The following is a 21,304-nucleotide window of genomic DNA, read 5'->3' as shown; positions in this document are numbered from 1 at the left end:
ATCATATCTGTAAAAACCTTCGCTAACAAGCTTAAGCCTTTTCTGAAAAACCTCATGGAGTACATGCGCCATCATAAAAATCGATGCTGCTATAAATACAATATCATGCAAAACATAGTCTATATAACAAGGCATACCTTTGTACTAAAACTTTACTAAATAGTACAAATTTAGATTCTTATATATTTGGATTAGGGGTTGTACCTAAACAGTATATTTATACTGTTTGATTTGGTGTAAGTTGAAAGGTGTTTTTATGTAGAGTATCAAATTAAATCGAACCGAATGACAGTCTAACTTGAGGTACATTAGAAAAAAAACATATACTGAAATAGCTTTAGCCACTATTTTAAAATGTCTAAAGACAAAAAGATGCAACAAATTTAAAATTGTCAACTTAGTACATCGTATAAAATTTATTATTTCACTTATTTTTCCATTTTGACTTTGGTAATTGAAATATATTGCACCAATACTCTGTAGGTGTACAATGTGAGCGGAAAGATTCAAAAACATTCGGAAGCCGATAGTTTATTAGTGGCCATAGCATTTGATCTAGTGATTATAGATAATACTAGCTGTTTCCCCGCCGCTTCGCACGCGTCTCTTAAGCTTTGCCCGTATATTTCTTTGCCTTCAAATAGTGTTTGGATATTTTAATATACGTAACTACTGTGTTGTAATTGCAGTTTATAATGTGCAGGCGCTTTGATAACTTTTATATCTTGCAGTACAGCCTGGTGGTTAGTTACATCAATGGGCATTGCGTATAAACCTTCTACATAGAAAAATACAAAATTTTCATAGTGATCGGTCCAATAGTTTCTGAGTCTATAAAGGACAAACACACAAACATTCATTTTTATATATTATGATTGCAGAAACAGTTTAAACAAAATTTGTCGTTTCTCTTAAGCTTACTCTATGCTTTAAAACTATAAGTGTAAAGAAATTTATATATAAATATATTTTTTGTCGCATTATATATGTTTACAAAGAACAGCTGATTAAAAATTTGAAAAGACTCTTTCACTTAATAACATATGTTTGCTGCAATGCATTTCTTACGGGTATTTCTGTAACAGTGGGGCGGAATCCTGAATCGGGAAAGGGATAAAAAGTATCCTATAACCTTCTACAGATCAAGACGAACAAATTAAAAAAAAAAATTAGGCGAATCCGTCCAGCCGTTTGTGAGTGATGCTGTTACACACGAACAGTTTCATTTTTATATATATAGATCACTGGCTACACATGTCTAGTGGACGGATGGTCTAGGATACTATGTATTAGAAATGTGTCTCCTTCTTCCTCGTTGGTTCTAATAGAAGTTAAAAACCAAGAACTTATCACTATCTCAACACTCAAAACAGACTAGAAAATGTTGTGGTCATCGTGATTGTGAATTTGCACCTATGTGTTTTCGTTATTTTGAATCATAATTTAATCATTATTAGACTAAATAAAAATCACTAATAAGACTCCTTGATCTGCACCAAAGTCATTAATTTCAAAAGTATGTCTTACATAGTAATAGGTTACTCAGTAAGTTTTATAAATATGCAAATTTATCACTAAAATCAAATTTTTTTACACAAAAATTTATCACGGAACAATTCCCAGATTGTCTGTAGTCAATATTGTTTATAGGTATTACATGAAATTATGTGAAAGAACTTTATACATTACTCTGTTCCTTGATTTGATTAAGACTTTCGACATTGTAGTTTTTTGTGAAGAAAATTAATATCATTCGTGTTGTTTGTTTCCTAACTGTGGAATCTTAGGCATTATGTGAAGATACAATTTTCCTTTTCTATTTTCTCTTGCCTTAATTTCATGATTAAATATGTATTAATTTAATCTTAAATATTAATTAATTTGCTGATTAATTTGTATTATATCGCTATAAATTTTTATGTAGCTACATTAGAAAAAATACTATAAATAATAAGAAAAAACTGTGAAAATAAAAATGAAAAGTTAGAATTTCCAGCAAATAAAGAGGTCGTAATTTGTGAAATAATTGTACTTTATATTATATAGTGTTACACTTAATACCGTATAAGAAACGCAATTTAATAAATTTACAATTATCTTTGATACGCTTAAATAATAAATTTAGAATTTTTTATTGGTCCGGGTAAATGTTGTGATGAGGCTTTAGTGATTGCGGTCTAAAAGTAAGTTATTAGATAGCCTACGGGTTATTTGTGCAATATGTAAATAAACCTTTCTTGCTGGGTTTTAAACACCTCATTTCATCATATGAAATGGTTCATATAAGGGGTTGAAAATATTCTTCCACTTGATAGTAACTATGGTGTATGGAATTCTACTTTGAGTTAGAATAGCTTCTACCGTTAAAATATATACGGTAATAAGTTTTCTCTATTGCTTATCCTAGTTTTTTTTTTTATTCATCTAAGTAATAATTTTAAATACAATACTGGTACATGTAACATTGAGCATAATAGGAATTCTGAAAGAAAAAATACAAAAATTCAACCACTGTAGCACATTGTCTGACGTCATACACGCCATAAGCACCACCATCCATCACCCGTACAGTCCTTCCAGCAGGAAGTCCTTGATACTCGCCCCGAAGCATGCACGACTCTCAATACTTCTAAAATGATAAGGGAAATCTTTCAGAAGACGACAATGCAGAACAGTAAACGACCTATTACAAATATTTTATCTATGCATTGGAACTAGTAAAGTTACAATCCTTCTTGTTGGTCGTTATTTTACGTAAGAAATAAAATTGAAGTTACTGAACAGATGAAAAGGAATTTTAATTTTTATTATTGAATGAATAATACAAATCATATAGAATTGGCATATTTTTTGTAGTATAATTAGAGTAAACTCTTCACAAAAGTGTGAATTGTGCTTATAATGTCCGAGATTAAAAATAAATCTATTACAAAAATTCTGAGCTAGCGGCAGTCTGTCCGATTGCTGAACAGTCACACCGCTAGTTATGATGCTAGGCAATAGACCAATTTCTTTCTTACGTATATTTCTGGAAAAAGGTACACCACGTTATTGCTCAGGTAAAATCAAACATACTTCACTGCATAATTATAGGTATCCGATATTTACTTTCCCAACTGTTTGTCTGTATGTGTGTGTTTTTTAATAAAATCTTAAAAAGTAATAGATTAAATTATATCACATTTTCGCGTAACGTTTAGTATAACAAGGCCAGGTACTGAAAAATATCTTGAAATTATCTTAAGTATTGTAAAAAGTTGCCATTCTACAATGATTTAAAGTATATTATTACAACTCTAATTACACAAAAGTTACGTAAATTAAATAATAAATAACTAATTTAGAGCAGATTTCCTTTGACAAGACATGACTCACATCGAGAGCTGCTATTGTATTGTTGGCTATTTGCTGAGAACGCAGTAGACGCCCTGCTTTAAAAAGAAATTAAGGGAGTTTTCACTTCTGAGTATTTCCCTTAAATCTTTTGATAGTGACTGTTTTCCAAATGTTCGCCCATTGTAAGATGGTTTTTTTCTTAAGTGCTGTACGGTATGGAGGCAGCACAAAGTCGGCTGTGTGGCTGGTAGTATGTGAGTAGAGTTCTTTACCTGTTTGGAGATTTACCTGATAATCATGTACAATTGTTTATTTAATATACAGACCTGTAAAGGTCATTTCCTCCAGGGCTTGAAAAGCATGTCTGCAACTTTGTTCAGGCTCACGTTCAGGAAGGGTTCTTAAAGCTTTTTCTGTGTTATGAACACCCTGTTGAGATTGAAAGCTAAGGATTTAGCCCACACGATAAATGTGTATATAATATTGGTTGTCTCTAGTGAACAGTAAGCTGTCATTGCTGCTTGTAAATTCCTGGTCAATTTAATTTGCTGTACAACATATATTGTTGTAAAGATTTTTATTTAAATACTTTTTGATTAGAGAAATATCGTCATTGTAAAGTAAGAATAGAAGGGTTCCTAGGACAGAACCCTCTGGAACTCCCATTGTAGCAGTTTTCCAGAGAGACATGTATCCCCCCCCTATTTCACACATTGATGGCGTCCAGTAAGGTAAGACTCTGGGGGGGGGGGGTGGGGGGGGGGGGGGGTGGGGGGGGGGGGGGGTGGGGGGGGGGGGGGGTGGGGGGGGGGGGGGGTGGGGGGGGGGGGGGGTGGGGGGAATTATTATTGACAGTAAATAAAAAAATACTTAATGTAAGTAAAAAGAAAATGTATTTATTTAGTTTTTTCTATCTCCTGAAAAGTTGCTAGTTTGGACATACTAGTTATCACATGTTAAGGAGCGATATATATATATATAGTTTTAGAATTACAGCAGGATATTACGAGAAGTGTCTTATAAGCACGGTATTATTTTGGAAACTGCTACATTCATTAAACATGCATCCGTCAATCATTTCCACTTGCAATAGATACAAATAAATGAAATGTACATTAATTGTACAAAAACTAACAGGTAATCTACATAATATAAATTTAATAGATCCGATTTCTAAGACGATCTGTATATTTTGTCCCTTAAAATGTTACTAGATTGTATGTTAATTTTAAAACGTGGTAATAACAAATATGTGACGACGAACCTTTCTATATTATTGCTTATAGTTTTATTAGCACATAGAATATATTAAGTCCCACCACACTACTACAGAATTTTATATTATGAGCATTCTTATTAAATGTTTATTCAAGGCTTTTTGTATTGTATTTAAAAATTGTGCGGTTGCAATGATTGAAAAATATTAGGTTTACGTATCCAAATTATTACACAGAATTTAGTAAGAAATGTTTCATCAGCTGCATTGTCATATAATTATCCAATAATACCAGAAATATTAAACAGAAGACATCATTGTAGAAACAATATTATAATAATGCATATTGTAATGTGTATTAGTTTGTGGAAATTATCTTCCTTCCAAGATAATCAGGCAGTTTGGCCTGTTCTTAAAACACGGGAATGTTATTCAATAATAACATGAATACATCTTTTTAGACGAAAAAGAATCATAACTAAGAATAAGTATTAATTCTCACCCTTAATTACGAAACTAATTGTTAGTGGAGAAACTGTAGTAAATAATCTTTTTTTACAAGGTATATTATTTTGAAAGTATTTCTGAGCTTTGCCCTCTAGTATGCTTCATGAATCTTTGTGAAGTCGTAACGACATTAATTGTCAAACCCTATTAAAAGCTGTAGAATTCTATGCCAACTGTTAATACAGGAATTAAAATATGCTTATTTAAAGTAACAGACCAATAATTAGAACTGCATGGCTATCAACCAAGATCATTTTATTAGAAATAATGATTATGTCTAGCTAATCAATAATTAGTGTAATTAGCTGCATGGAATCAACCATTGTTATTACATTTCAGGAATATCTCTTTGATTCTCCGACAGATATTCACATTTTCAATTAAAATATATCGATTAATTACCATTCTCTCTACGAAGTCATAATATCACTCAGGAGTCCTTACAGCCAGTTCAATTGGGGTTCTTAAGATAAATATATACTTTTATTCTCATATGTATATCATTGCAGAATATAAAAAACGTTGTTGGTACTGATATATATATATATATATATATATATATATATATATATATATATATATATATATATATATATAGTGGTTTGTCATTCAGAAATCAAATCATTGCTTAAAACAAAAATAACATAATTTACAATGATTAAGAGGAATCAACTACTGGTTTCTTTCTCTTTAGACAGTTGCCATAAACAGTTAAGGCAAATGTTAAATACCTAATTGGATTCCATCAGTATTAAGCATTAATCTTGCAACTTGTATCATTTATTTGATTGCACCGTAAATAATTTGTTTTTTTTTTTATAAAAACTATATCGTATTTATTTTAGGATAAAAAAGGCTTGGCATATTTATATTATAATTTTTAAACCAATGGAAAATTATTTCAATGGCTTCCTTCATTTTCATACAGACTGTTTTTACATTATTTGTTAAATATGACCACACACTAATCCAAGAAATTTATGGAAAGTATTAGAAGGATTGCTATATTTACACTTTTATTATTTTGTGTCTTTTAGTTTTTCTTCTCCTCAAATCATGTAATACGAAACAAATTAATAACGTAATATAAAAAATAAAAACTGTCTTATGTTTAAATTTACACTATGATAACAATAATTCATTACACTACCGTATAGTAACTAAATTAGTGATATTTCCTCACACGTATAGTGACTAAAATACTGCAATATTGTTGGAAGAACAATACAGCCGTCGTTCAATAACGGTCTGCTGGGTACACGGACGCGTAGAATGGCATTTTTTACAAATTCCCCATTCCTGTGGGATACGCGATATTAAACTTGGCCCACATATTGCAGCAACATATTATTTTCTTTGCTATACAGATCATTCCAGGTATCCCGTAGTTATATATCTTTAAAAATTGTCTCTAAGATTTTGTACTCTTCTTTTTTAATTATCTTATGCCCATGTTTATGTACCCATGTTGCAGTGGACCTGTTCAGAGTAAGCTTTCATTTGATTAGATATAGTACACTTAAATATTGGTATTTCAATCATAATAATGATACGACCAATTGAACAAGGATCAAACTTTACATTCAATTCATGGCTCATGCAGAAGTTTCAAAAGCAAAACTCAATTATGTATAATATTCTAGTATTTGCAGCTTTTAGCATAGCTATACTACCGTAAGGAACAGGAAATGCAAATACGCGACAGTTACAATGATTAGTTTGCAAAATTGTAGTAATTTTTTATCAGTTTATTAGTTTTCTAATCACTTACTATATTTAATGATATGCTTCTCAATTTCGAAAGCTAATCAGTATATTTCACCTTTATACATTGAGTTATGTCGGATATGTCATTACGTATATGTCCAAGTAGAGGATTGATGTCCAAAGTTGTTTGAAACTTTACTACCCGTATTTATTCTTTCAATATCTTTGGCAAAATCAGAAGGGTTAAACAAATTTGTTGAGAGACTGAGTACAACAGTTTTTATTACAAGGTTAAATAGTTGCACTAGGTTGTGAAATTCAGGTGAATATGAACAATTAAATTATGTACAATTGTCGCTTTGCCTAAAGCCCGTTATCATTATTCTATACATAATACTGAAACCGTTTTTTTACGGAAATAGTTTCATGAATTGGCGTGAAACATAAGTTTTGATACTATAAATATAACATTGCGATTTTGACAGTAACCTATAGAATTTACGACTATAGTTATTTTTTTATTAAAGCGATTGAGTTATTCTTGCCTAGAAAAGCCTACTCTTAATTTCAAACCAATAAGAAGAGAGTTTAAAAGAAGTACATTGTTGAAACCATAATTATTAATCTCTGCGTGTTAATTCAGGAAAAATACAAAACACTAAAATTGTTTATTTATTAAGTTTCTTACAGTTAACAATACTTTAATTTCGTTGAAGATAAATTTTCCTAAATCTGAAATTACATCAAACAATCTCATATTTTTAACAGAAGACTGGGCCGGTAGTGTGGAGTGTCTGGAGGCTGAGGCTAACACCTCTTGATAATGTTATGTGTTAATTACACCAGCGCAGCAGCTCAGAGCAAAAGTAATTGTTTACTAGATCACGTGGATGGAACTCTCTTGTTCATTTTTTATACACGGATACAATCGCATACTTTTAATTATTTGGATATAGTAATGTTAAAAGTAAAATCAGGCCCTACTTTATAAAATATAGTTACTGTCTACTGTTCCTAGTTATTTTGTACGGTCTATCAATAAGAGCACGTACATAATTACTTTAAAAAACAGAAACCTTAACTAGTCACTGTGACAGATTAGCGCAAGGTACATTGACTGATAACAGTTGCATTGATTACATATAATCACTACAGGGATAACGTGTCGAGAGAGAAGAGCCCGGTTCTGGTGACTGTTGTGTAGAAAGGGTTTTTTTACTGACACACATCAGCCATAAAACGTTACTCTGACAAGTTGTTGGCGCGAGGTACATTGACTGATGACAGGTGCATTGTGTACACATAATCACTTCAGACACAATGAGTTATCATGATTTTCCACGTCACATTCGGCACTTTTTAGTTTGTAATATTAAATATCCTCTGCACATTATTAGATGGTAGAGTTTTATAGTCTTAAATAAAACGCCTACTATTTGATTGCATATATATATATATATATATATATATATATATATATATTTATATATACAGGGTGTTTTGAAAAGTATGGGTACGGCTTAATATTTTAAAAACCATAGGTGATAACATCTATAAACTTTTCACAGTGTCATATGGCTATGTAAACTATTTTTCCTTGCTATTACCATGACATGCCAACCATGGGGGACGGCCTACAGAGAGGAAAAACATGGAAATCTTAAATTGAAGCATGGGTCGAGTGAAAGAGCTCATTTGAAAGAGCTCACTTAGTAGAGTTTGAATGGCGCAAACCGCATCTCAAAAGGTTTATCCAATCAGAAATGGCGGCTTTTTTTAGGTACACATTGTAAAGTACATTATGCGCTGCCATTTCTGACTGGATCGTCGTATTCTGATGCGGTAGGCGGCGTTTCACTCTACTAACCAATGTGTTTTCACTGACTTTTTTTAATTAGCAAATTATGTCATAAATTTATTTATTGTGTCATAAATTTATTTATTGTGTTATAAGATAATAATGTCATCCAATTAGTGGAAAGAAAAGTTAATTAACTGTATTCATAAAAGTATTGCAATCATTGCTGCTGCTATAACCAAGGATTATTTCCATGACACTGTTTATTAAGATTTACTCAACTTCCCAACACCAGGTGCCATGTGCCCTCAATGATCACTGACTAGTGAGATGACTTGTTTTTCGCCGCTCGATATATAGATGTACCTTTCCTTGTTCCCTGGTTCTTGAAGTGAACTGATAAAGGTTGCAATGTTGTCATAAGTCACAGTAAAGAACATTATTTTTTTAAAGTAGTAGGCTTGTGCAGGCCACAGTTCAATAGGGCTGGGTGAGTGTAGTGAGGTTAGCTTAGCTTGAGCCTAATTAATACTTTTCAACGCTTCTAAATTAACATAAGTGAACAACTATTAGTGCATTCCATGTTGGGTTAATTCAACAGGTTCTCCATAAATATTTTAACAAAATATAAGTAGTATACATTCTCTAAAAATAGTAAGCATAATTTGAAAATGAGGTGCCACGAATATTAATTAAAATAAATTGTTAAAATAAAACATATTAATACTTTAATATTTCTAGCCATTTAAAATACACAAAATATTCAAATTAAGTACAACTTAAGGCAGTTATAATATAAAAAATACATTTTTACATTATGAAAACGTACTATCATGTTATATTATTACAAGCCAAAGCATACAGTGTTTTTAGTTCCAAACACGTTTTAAAAGTTATGAACAAGTACACTATTTGGAATAAAATAATGCTTGCCTAAATTGACTACATTATAATTTCAAATATACATACATTTAAAGTATTAAGTTATAATGATAGAGGTCCTTGACTTCTATACGGAATTTTTTCAGAACAATGTGTTTAATTTATGATTAATGCAAGCTCTAAGTTTGCAACCTAAATGTCAGTGGACAAAGCAATATAACTTTTCACGGATAGGTTATAATATCCCTTTCTCACACCCCGTGGTGGAATGCCAATGAACTGCCAGCATGATCCGGCCCCTCGTGTTGGTTGAGTGATATGGACCACTGAAAGTGAAGAGGCTAGTGTTCTTTGTTTTTTTTTTTTTTTTTTTTTACGTGCAGCACTCATAAGACACTAAGTTCGTAAGGGTTAGAGTTTTAAGTTATTTTAAAAGAGGTCTGCATGACTGTTAAGCTTAAAACATCTGTAATGAAGATTTCTGTGTCCTACAAATTCTAACATGATTCTTGGAACGTGATATTTCTCCAATGATTACATCCCCTGTATCTTTGTACGGATTCTACGTTGGAGAAGGATAAGTTGAGTAGCACCTGTAAACTACCCGGGAGAGACGGCCTAGAGCGAAGGAAGTGGTCTAAAGGTGTTGACAACTTACTTACTCCCAGGCCCATTTATATCGGAGGTGATATTTAGCCGCACCAACAAAGCTCCTCCATCTTGAACGGTCCTCTGCATCTTCCTCTGAAGCGCCCACATTCTCCATATCAGCCTTCACCTGGTTCCACCATCTCACTTTCGGTCTCCCACGGGGTCGTCTTCCTTCTGGGTTACCGTACATTACCCTCCTCAGTTTGCATTCCTCTTCTCTTCTCAAAACATGGCCTGCCCAACGGAGTCTTCTGCACTTTATTTCTCCTATTACATCCGTACTATTGTAGAGCTCCCTGATTTCTCTATTATGTTTTCTTCTCCATACCCCTTGTTCATATGATGGCCCATAAATTTTACGTAAAATTCTATTCTCGAAAACTAGAAGCTTTTTCTCATCCTTCTTATTTAGCCTCCACGTTTCGGATCCGTACAAAAGCACTGGACATATAATTGTTTTGTATATTCTAGTTTTAGTTTTGTGAGAGAGAGATTTGGTTGAAAGTATCCTATTGCATGCATATACACATCTATTTTATGAGTTGATCCTATTTTGTATCTCTGGTTCATCTGTGTTTTTATTTGATATTGTGACCCCAAGGTACTTAATGTTCTCCACTTGTTCGAAAACATGCCCATCAATTTGTAGGGATCCTCCTCTTTGATTTTGATTCCTTTTAAAGTGCATATATTTAGTTTTTGCATCATTCGTCTTCCCTGATTATTTCATTTGTATAATGTTCAAGTCGGTTTAAAACAATTTTGGATAAAACTTTATATGGGATGCTGAGTAGTGAGCTGCCTCTGTAGTTACCACACTCTTCTTTTTCACCCTTCTTGTGTATAGGTATTATTATTGCTTCTTGCCATTCAGCTGGCATTTCTTCTTTCTCCCAAATACGAAGTATTAGTTTCCATAGATTTTCCACTATTATATCTCCTCCTTTCTTCAAGAATTCTGCTGTTATTTCATCCTTCCCAGGAGCTATATGGGTATGGGGTAAAACCTCTTTTGAAGAATCTTATTTTCCTGTAGAAGTCCTTTTGCGTTATTTGCTGTATTATCTTCCTCAGCCTTGTCAAGCAATCTATGCGGATACAGTCTTTTTTTCCGCCTCAGCAACTTGTTTGCCTCCCTATTTGCTTCATTATAGCTTTCTCTATCCTCTACCCTGTTACTATTCATGCACGTTATTTTCCTTTTAACTCGGTCTTTCAGAGCTTGCTCGCATTCCTGATCAAACCATGGTTTTTTGTTTCTCTTCTTCCTACTACCACATACCTCTTCTGCTGTGTTCAGAACTACTTCCTTAAAATTAGACCATTTGGCATCTACAGTTTCATTGTTCTCCATGTCTTCCAGGGCCTTACGTCTATTCTCCAGTTTCAGTTTGAATTCATCAGCAATATTCTTAAGCTCAAGTCTACCCACTTCTATTCTTATTTCTTGCCTTACTTCCTTTCTTCTCTGGATTGCTATTCGCTGACACACTTTGACTAAAACTAATGAGTGGTCAGTTTCCACATTCCGCTCCCCTGATGCTTCGAACATCAGTTATACTACTTTTGTGCCTTTGGTCTGTGATCACGTGGTCAATTTGGTTTTTTGTTGTTCCACCAGGTGATGTCCATGTATATTTGTGTATATCTTTTCTTGGGAACATCGTGCTAACTATTTTATATTCATTTGCAATTGCAAAACTTGCCAGTCTGGTTCCATTGTCGTTTGATTCTTGGTGCAGGCTCTCTTTTCCAATAGCAGGTCTCCAGACTTCTTCTCTTCCTACTTTGGCATTTGCGTCCCCTAAAATAATCTTCATATCAAAACTTGGTAACCTACCCACCAGTTCGTCCAGAAGACCATAGAAGTTATCTTTTTTTTCCTCTTCTGCTTCTTCAGTTGGCGCGTAAAAGCTGACTAGAGATATGTTACTAAATTTTCCCCTTAACCTAATATTGCACAATCTATTATTAATTGCTTCATAATGTATCACAGCCTCCGAAATTCTCTTGTTTACAGCAACACCCACACCACCGTGGTATCTGTCATCTTCACAGCCACTATAATAAATGAAATAATCTTTGGTGTTGATTCTCCCTGCCAGGGGCCACCGGGTCTCCTGAAGTGCCACAACATCCATGTTATACTTGTGCAATTCTTCTGCTAGTATGTCACTCGCCCCTGGTGCTGCTAGTGTTCTTACATTCCATGTACCAAATCGTAATTGTTTAAAGCAAAGCCGGGTCTTTATCCGTTTATTCCGTCCAGTTTCTACTCTTTGTTGGTGATTCGTAACAACAATTTTTTATGAGGCGGGTCGTCAGCCCAACGCTCAACCCCCAACCTGGAGGACCAGGGTATCTCTCTTAGTCTGGCTCCTACCTCACGAAGACCTGTCCGGCAAGGGAGGCCCTACCAGTAGCTACGCTACCGGTATAGCTCTTGAGGTCGTTGGAGCACGCAAGCCCACCCGCCACATCAAGGCGAAGATACCTTCGGATGGGGTGTCGACAAACATGTTCTATTTATTCCCATCGGAGTAACATGTGCACGTTAATATCCAGAATATTATTTCAAATGTGATGATTGAAGGCACTATCGTCATTGAAAATAATTAAATATAAACTCTTGGGTGATTCGCTTTTAAAGCCGAGGTGTACATACAAAGTTTTGCTACGGATCAGCTACAGTCCTTCACAAGAAAATGAATGGTAGAGTATAATTACTGATACACCTGAAGCGCGCAGGTTTTTGGGTACAGGACTTTTTAAGTCAACAAGACGGGTCCTGTAGGTTTAATTAACACTTTTATTAAATTCAGGTGAGAATTGGTGTGAACGTTTTTTTTTATTTGAACAGGCGTGCTACTGTTTATTAAAGTCCTTATTTTAACGACGACGATATGTAAAAACAGATATAAATTCAAATTTATTATTAAATTATTACCTGTGGGGATAATTGTTCATTGTCTGGAATGCTAAATTTTAACTTTTTTCTTGAAAATAATTAATAAAAAATGTATAACGCTAAACTAAATAAATTGTTTTCTATTTTTATACCATTTTACATCAAACAGATGATAAAATATTACACTACCAATATTATTACACGCTGCTTTAAACCCGTAATTGTAATCTCAACACTAATGTCTCCCAGGTAAACACTTAAAGTGCACGTATTATTAAAGATTATTCCCCTGACATAGTCTGTCCTAGAGGGCAAAAAATTAAATGCAATATTAATAACTTTAGAACGTGACAATAATAAATAGCTTGTGTTTTCATGATAAAACACATCCCTGAGGTCTCCTCACACGTAATACGGTGGAAAGTCTGGTAAATACCCTATAATTAGCTCTTCTTTTATTTCGAATTTCATCAATTTTGTTGTATCTCGCTTATTATAATAAGTCTCTAACAACATAACTCATGTGAGACCATAATCCAAAGTTGTAAGATTATAATCACATTAGAGAAAAAAATTTATAAATGAGGAGGTTTAATGGAATTTGTACGGTTTTCCAGTGTTAAAAAAAATTTAGGACACCTAAGTATTAATCCATTGTTATTAAACTTACATTCTTTCGAAAAGTATGTTATATTTGTTAACAGATTTTAATTTTTATAGTTTTACTTTTGGGTATTCAAATTTCGTAAAACCTACATAAACCAAATAGGAAGGTAAGAATTTAATAACTTATATCAATAGTTCTCTTAAAAATTTAAATTATTACAATTTAAAATCTTGTTTTTACCTTGGGTGGTTGAGAAATTGCACAAAATATACTATATTTGTATTAGAAATGAGCGTATAATGTATAAAAAAAGTGAGAATCAGCAGATTATATTATTTTAATAGCCATCACTATCTATTTTTACAGAGAGCATAAACTATCTTTTAACTGAAATACATGCGGTGAGGTTCTTTCTGCTGAAAATTTTCAATTTAACATTTGTGTAAAGTAATATTTTATTATGTCCTCCTGCCGCTGCATTAAATTGACTTTGGAGATGTTGTGAAGTTTGTGATATTAACACTTATAGTTGTACTAAGGTACTACGAGAAATTTTTGCGTCCTTTCTTGATAAAAAGTGAGAATACACAGCTAATAGCATTTCAGTTTCTCATTTGGCTTATTTACTTTTTTGTAGTGAGGTCTTTACCTAAAAAGTTTTCTATTTTGTAACAAACATTTACTGTAAAAAATTTGCCATATGAAAAAAAATCATTATGGAGCACAAAGTAGATTCCGGATATATCATCATTTCATAAACCCTGAGTTTCAAACCACAACTTAATTGAAATGTAATTAAATTTAATTTTGATTTTTTAACATACAGTTTTAAACTCAAATTTTATCCAAAAGCCCTTATTAAGAATATTTTTGTTTACTATTACTGGTAAATAAATACAGATTTTCAAATATTTATTTGTTTATTGAAAGGCCTTTCGGAACCAATAGTTTGACTTATTATATATGTCGTAATAATTCAAAGTTTTCTTAATAAAATTTAATATTACCATTATTGGTTAAGTGTTGAAAAATGCCTTAGAAAAATGCCTAAGAAATTTTAACATCCATGGTAAGAGAGATAGCATAAAAAGGCTTTATTTTACATTTATATTCCATGATTTTTCTATAGATGAAACTATAACATAACTGCCACGGTTTGGTACTTTACTTAACATTTATTTATGTAATATAAATTAACTAATTGTTAAAGGTAAGCACTCCATTTAATGAAGTAAATATTACCAACAAGAAATAGAAATCTACCTCATCCTGAAGAAACATATTAATTACAGTATGATATGAGTAACTTATTTCATTATTGCTTATTTTGTAATCAGTGACTTTACTACATCTAAAATTTAATCAAAATTTTATTTAACACTATCTAGAATTGATACGGGAAATTTATGCAATATTACTTACTTTAATAAGTTTTTTCTTTAAAAGAGAAAATCGGTGCCTTAATTCAACATTTAATATTTGAAACATATACATATAATAAAATATGATAATGTAAAGGTCAATATTGTTTTTAATATTTTACAAAGACTACTATGTTACGTTTTTAATTTCAACAGAAATATTAATAAATATTATTATTGTTAAATTAACAAAAAGGAAAGATAAAAGTGTTTGTCATTTATTATAACACTACAGACTAGCTTGATGTCGTAGCCTGAAGCGATACAATACTTATTATTATCCTCCAAGCATATTTTATAGCATATTAATTTAATATAACTAAACAAGTATTAATCAATACAATTTTGTTACATACTTTAAGTTCATAACATAATCTGTCTATGTTAACAGCAGTGTAGGATAAACAAAGTCTTTTATCCTCCACATTTTGTATACTTAGGCCACTCTTATTCTGTTGGTGCCTTCAGCTACTGTTAGAAAGTATTTGAAGAAAAACACTGGTAAAGGTCGAGGTATGGTATCTCAAAACAGTATATCTTTCAGGCGTCTAAAACGAATATCCTCTATGAATTTAAGGATTGTGAAATATCTAAGAGTTGCCAATCTGTTTACAAATACTAGTCACTTCAACCATCCCTTCTTAGACTATTCAGTGCCTTAAGTGGGCCAAGAGCTGTTTTATTTTTAGTGTAGCGCTATGGAGGTTTAAGAATAACAAGATTCTGTCATACCTCTAGCATTTACTTGCCTTTAGAAACCATTTACCTCTAAAATTCAAAGCAATGAAAGTTAGGTCTGTCAATAAAACATATATGTAACTACTTTATTATGCCATTATCTAATGTTTAGATTCAGGTATAATAACAAGCTAAAAGGAAAATAATAGATATTATATCGTTCCGTTAATTGTACTAAATTGTATAATTTATACCGCCAACTACCTATGTTTCAAAAGAATTATCCTGGTATTTACAATTTTTATGTTAGAACTGCCCTGTACTATCTAAAAGTTTATGTTAATGGACGTTTGATAGTGCGAAAATTATGACTTTAAATTCAATTTAACGTCATAATTTAGATTCAAATGTAAGTTATAATAATAAACTAATTGAAATATGTTTTATAGTTTAAATTTCAGAATAAATTATGTAATGTATCGTATTGTTCTTATATAAAATATAATTATCATTATAAAATCAAGCATAGGTAATGTATTATAAATAATATATTGGTATGTAATACGTAAGGTTGCAATGGACCAGGGTTTTAACAATCGCCTCATCTAATAAGCTAGTTGACACTTTAACGTTTAAATTAATAATGTCCACATACTATGAGATTAAAACCAAATTGACTGTTTTATATTGGTTTTCATAAACATGCCTTGTAAACATACCTCAATCCATATTTCACGAAGTGCGCTTCAGATCATATTTTATAACACTAAGTATTACAATACAGTTTGATATAAATTTGCATGTTCCGTTTTGATTCGTATTAATTTCTAACGATAAAAGAATATAACTAGAGTTTCTGGTGTACTACCCAGAAGATTAAGGTATACTATTGCAGTGCATTGACCTTTGCGTCACTAAATCCCCCGGTAACGTAAACGCCACTGGACTTTATTTGAACGAGTTATAGAACACTAAGATCTCGTCTTCTGAAAGCTTCCTGCCTTTTTGAGCCCCTGAGTTCTGAGCAGTTCTGAGATTCCGAGAGCTTTCAGCCTGTAGGGGCTTCCCACCATTGCAAGTCACTGGCTTTTGGCAGCTCCCCACCATTGGAAGTTCTGGCCCTTGGAAGCCTCTTTGATTTCTGATCTGCTCAACGTTTGAAAATATAAATTGGATGTTCAAAATAATTCTATTGAAATTAAAAAAAAAAAAAAAATGCTTTAACTTTCTGATATCACTATATAGTCCTATGGTTCAACCCTCTTGTTTCAAAGGCATTGAAAAACCATCCGCGGTTAATATTTGTTGTATAAAAAGTTCCTTTTAGCTATGGTAAAAAATAAATCCAACAGCGAGGTATCTATTGTTGTAGTGCAAAATATATTTGGAGTCTCAAATTTCCTAAAATGTACGTAACTTTCATATTAGGTATAGATGTGTCATAAAAACGTAACTAAAGTGGTACTGCCCAAACGGATACACAGACAAAGGAATAAGACTTACAGTTTACTTTCAGATCTTAAACTCGTTACAGCTCGTCCTTGGGCGAAGATAACATATTGAGTTCGAAGTCTTTATGATCTTTCTAACAAGATTTATTGTACAAAAGGTCACGAGATGATTTATGAAGGCTATTTTATATGTACGTTACTCTCCTTGTTCTTTTTGGATGGATTACAAACAATAATGTCACAAATTTATTATAAATTATTTCATACTTAGACTCCTGAGATTACAAATCACCACAATTTTAACTCAATTAGAATATATATTATTTGTATAATAACAATTAAATTATAATAATATTTTAATTAAACGACAAAATACAAATCTCACGTAACGGGTGATTTATCGCACAGACGGGAAGACAGGTAGATGCAGATAAAATTAATTGAGTTATTTCTTGAAAAACTGTTCTAGGATCCATGTCTCTACAACTATTCTCTCAAGAGTAATCGCACAGACGAACGAGGGATTGCAGAATTTCAATATACCCTTACGGGTTCTTGATAAGATTGCTTTACATTTTTATACCTAAACGTTTAAAAATTTGTTAAGAAGTTTTTAGTTTTACAATATGATTAGCAGAAATAATGTCATAGATGACGGACTTCAATGTTACGGAATTGTTTGGATGGGAAATTTATTTTATTGAATAAAAAGCCTTATATGCTGCTGAAAACAAATTGTTTGTTGGCTCAGCTTTACCCAAACCGATTATTCGTAGGGCTGAAAAATATTTCTTTCTCTTTGTCTGTTTTCCTTTTTGTCAATGCGTCTGTCTGTTTGAATTATATTTTAAGAAGAATTTAACCCTCATCTCTAAAAAATAAGTCAAACTTTAAGTGTGCAGTAAGATTTATTTCATTATAGGCATCATTGAGTTGAATGATAGTACACGTAACCACATAGAACTTTCTCAACATTATTGAACACTTGAACATTTGCCTAATGGGTGCATATACCCATCAAACACAAGTAAAATGTTAAATAACGCCTGTTAAAATATGTGTGTGTGTGTGTTTGTTTGTGAGAATAATAAAATATCGCAATAAATACATAAAAAGTCTCGGAATATATAACAGAAATAAATATCTTCAATTATGCTTACGCACTATGTTGAAATATGGACTTGATATATAGCATAAAAAATTTGAAAAACCAGTTACGTGACACGTAGTGTAGTGTACTCGTACCTAATTAGTATTAGTACGTGTGCAATTAAATTTCATAAAGCATATATTTCCTTTTACTCCTTTTGTTCAAAATGCAACATAGTGTTATAATAGAATTGTATAAAATATGCACTGTATAAGCATGTATTTGCAACAAATGAAAACGTATTGATGAACACTTAATCCACGCATTGGAACTGTTGTTATAATCAGATTACGTGCTTCATGTGGTGGATTAAACACCGAGTATCCAAGTTTATTTATTTCAAATATGATGACAAACTTGTTATTATGTATTTACTACCTTTTCCAATCTTGTCATATATTTGTATTGAAAATTTAAAAACTAAGGTATGTAGAATAGTAATTTATTTCATCGAACATGTCTGACTAACGGAAACGTTAATGAATGTAATTTATGAAATCGTGCTACAGTGGAAAACCTGTCAAAATTATCTTCCATGTGAAACCAAAATAATGTAAACAAACTTCCCTACTTATGTTTTCTGGTCTAATTCCAATTTTCACAAGAATTTGAAGTATATATTTTATTATTACTTCTAGGTAATAATAAAATCAACCAATCAACAACCACCTCCGGTTTTCCCGAGGATGTTGTTGATTGGACTAAACATGCTTATGCTTGCAACACTTGTCAGAGTATCAGACTAAGTAGGGTTCTGAAGAAAGTCTGTTACATTTTTATCTGACTGTAGTGCATATTCCGGCTCAGCTGGCTCGTACACTGAAGCAGCGACTGCAGTTTTGTCATTTTGTTGAGAAACTGCTGCTCTGATCTGCCGGCAACTGTTGGTCTGTTGTAAGTGAAGGGGAAAAAGGATAGTCAGGAAATACATCAGGATTAAATGGAAAAATGCCAGTTTTAAAAAACCCATTGATGGCTGTTTCCATAACAAATGTTCGAGTATATGCTGCTTTAAACAGCTAAGCAGCTTCGTATATTGAAATGCAACTTTCCGGATGTGTAAAGAACCACTTAACTTCCTGCACATAGTAAGCACATAGCGGATCCATGGCGGTGACGTCTAGAGGTTGAAGTCAATATGTTGTGTGTAGTGGGAAGGTTAGTATAAAATTATTCCTCTCCCTTGCCAATGTGATGACCTCTAACTTTGGTGTGATTTTTATGGCTATCTAGGAGTAAAAAACTGGATTCTCTTTAGAAGGGTTAGAAAATTCTAAAAACCTTCCGTACCACAAGATGAAAGATTCATTGGTTATGTATCCAGTCTTGTAATAGGCACCAAAGAAACCAGCGTCAACCATGTGCCTTGGATCCTCTTTATCCCTGAGGAAAACAAAAAGGTGTGGGGGAAAACTCCAGCTGCGCTTATGCACATCTCAACTGTTACTAATTCCTCCCGGCAGAGGTTAAGAAGCCTACTTGCTTTTGTCCTCTTAATGATAAAACTCAAGAGTGCTTGTTAGGAACAGTAAGAACACCGGTTTCATCAAGATTGTTGGGAGAAAAATTATATTTTTTTAATTATAAAGGCTAACAAAACGTTTGTTACAGCACCACGGTTTAGCCCTGGACATAGACTAGGATTCGGGGTCTCGTAGCCTACGTTTAGCATGTCTACTAAGAAAGGAGTACTGCCATCCCTGGCATCACTTTCTTGTCGTTAAATGAATCCTCGATTTGGTATTTTGCGCTAATTTTAAAGCCTGTATTTTTAAATCTATTAAAGTGTAGGTAAAAAGCCAAATATTTTTCCTGTTTCAAAGTGAACACGGTTTGATACCGTCCTAACGTTTTGGAAGCTGCTACTTGTAAAGAATAATTGTTAAATTTAGCGTTCTTTACTTTTCGTTCCAATCATACGTTCTTCACTCCAGCTGTTTCGGTTTAAGTTCCGTTTGTAATTTTACTGTATCTTCTCTTTTGTAACAAACCAAAACCCTGGTTAGGACTCATATTATAGGCCTCATTAAGATACAATGAACACGTATGTTTAAAACTTAATATTGAAAGAGATCATGAAGATACGGCCTATAGCCTATATAGCTATAGCCTGTTACTTTCTTACAGTAGGCATACGTCAGCAAATAAGAGTTTTAGAGTTTAACGAATCTACCAAAAAGCTTGGACACTTTTCAAACAAACATGACTACGAATGGTTCCGTGACAGAAGAGTAGAAGTTCATTTTTACTAAAATATTCCTTAAGCAATGATGAATATATACTTACCAAAAACGTATCCGATCATACATAGAAACACGGTGAACTCAACATATGATTTTCAAAACTATTTCCACCCAAAAGTTTTAAAATTAAGTGACAAAATCACAACAACAGGTTTTTTTACGAACAATTTGAGAATTCCGTCATGGCGTCCTCGATAAAGATGCGCGCGCATCCTGCGCTCTAGCAGCTACAGTATTGCTATTGTTTCAGGTATTCCGTTTCACCCTCCTATCCCGTTTTTTCCAATTCTCCACTACTTATTAAATCTAATATTTTCTTTAAAACAATATTTTTAAATACTTATAAGCGTATTATAAGTTATAATATAGTTACAATTTTATAATTAAAACATATCTTAATTCTCTTTAAAAGCAACTCTGTTACTTGTTACTGGTTAGTTTTCATTTTATATTATGTTATTGGAACTAAATTCTTGGCGGAGTAATAACCTTATTGGCACGCGTGGTACTTTTTCACTTTTGACTTTTGTAGCTGAAGATAGGCTATATACATGTACATGTAGCAACTCCTCGCGCGCCTTCTCCTTTAGTAAAATTGTACATTTTTGTATTATAAATTAGACCTTTTATGCAAAACATCTATTTTGAATGTCATATAGAGTAAAATTTTAATAGTAAAAAGTAACTTACCTGATGTTTTGTTTTCCAGATTATACAGTTATAGTTGTGATGATGTTATTATGATGAGA

General features: G+C 32.5%; 1 protein-coding gene across 1 annotated transcript; it reads right to left on the bottom strand.

The window, feature by feature from the left end:
- Window positions 1-11,611: 11,611 nt before the first annotated feature.
- On the bottom strand, window positions 11,612-12,238 carry LOC124355896 (craniofacial development protein 2-like). Its single transcript, XM_046807050.1, has one exon. The coding sequence runs from the start codon at window positions 12,236-12,238 to the stop codon at window positions 11,612-11,614; it is 627 nt and encodes a 208-aa protein (XP_046663006.1).
- Window positions 12,239-21,304: the final 9,066 nt, after the last annotated feature.

Source organism: Homalodisca vitripennis, chromosome 2, assembly GCF_021130785.1.
Source record: "Homalodisca vitripennis isolate AUS2020 chromosome 2, UT_GWSS_2.1, whole genome shotgun sequence".
Taxonomy (NCBI): domain Eukaryota; kingdom Metazoa; phylum Arthropoda; class Insecta; order Hemiptera; family Cicadellidae; genus Homalodisca; species Homalodisca vitripennis.
Note: the sequence above shows the minus strand (reverse complement) of the source record. Positions and strands in the feature narration are given on the sequence as shown.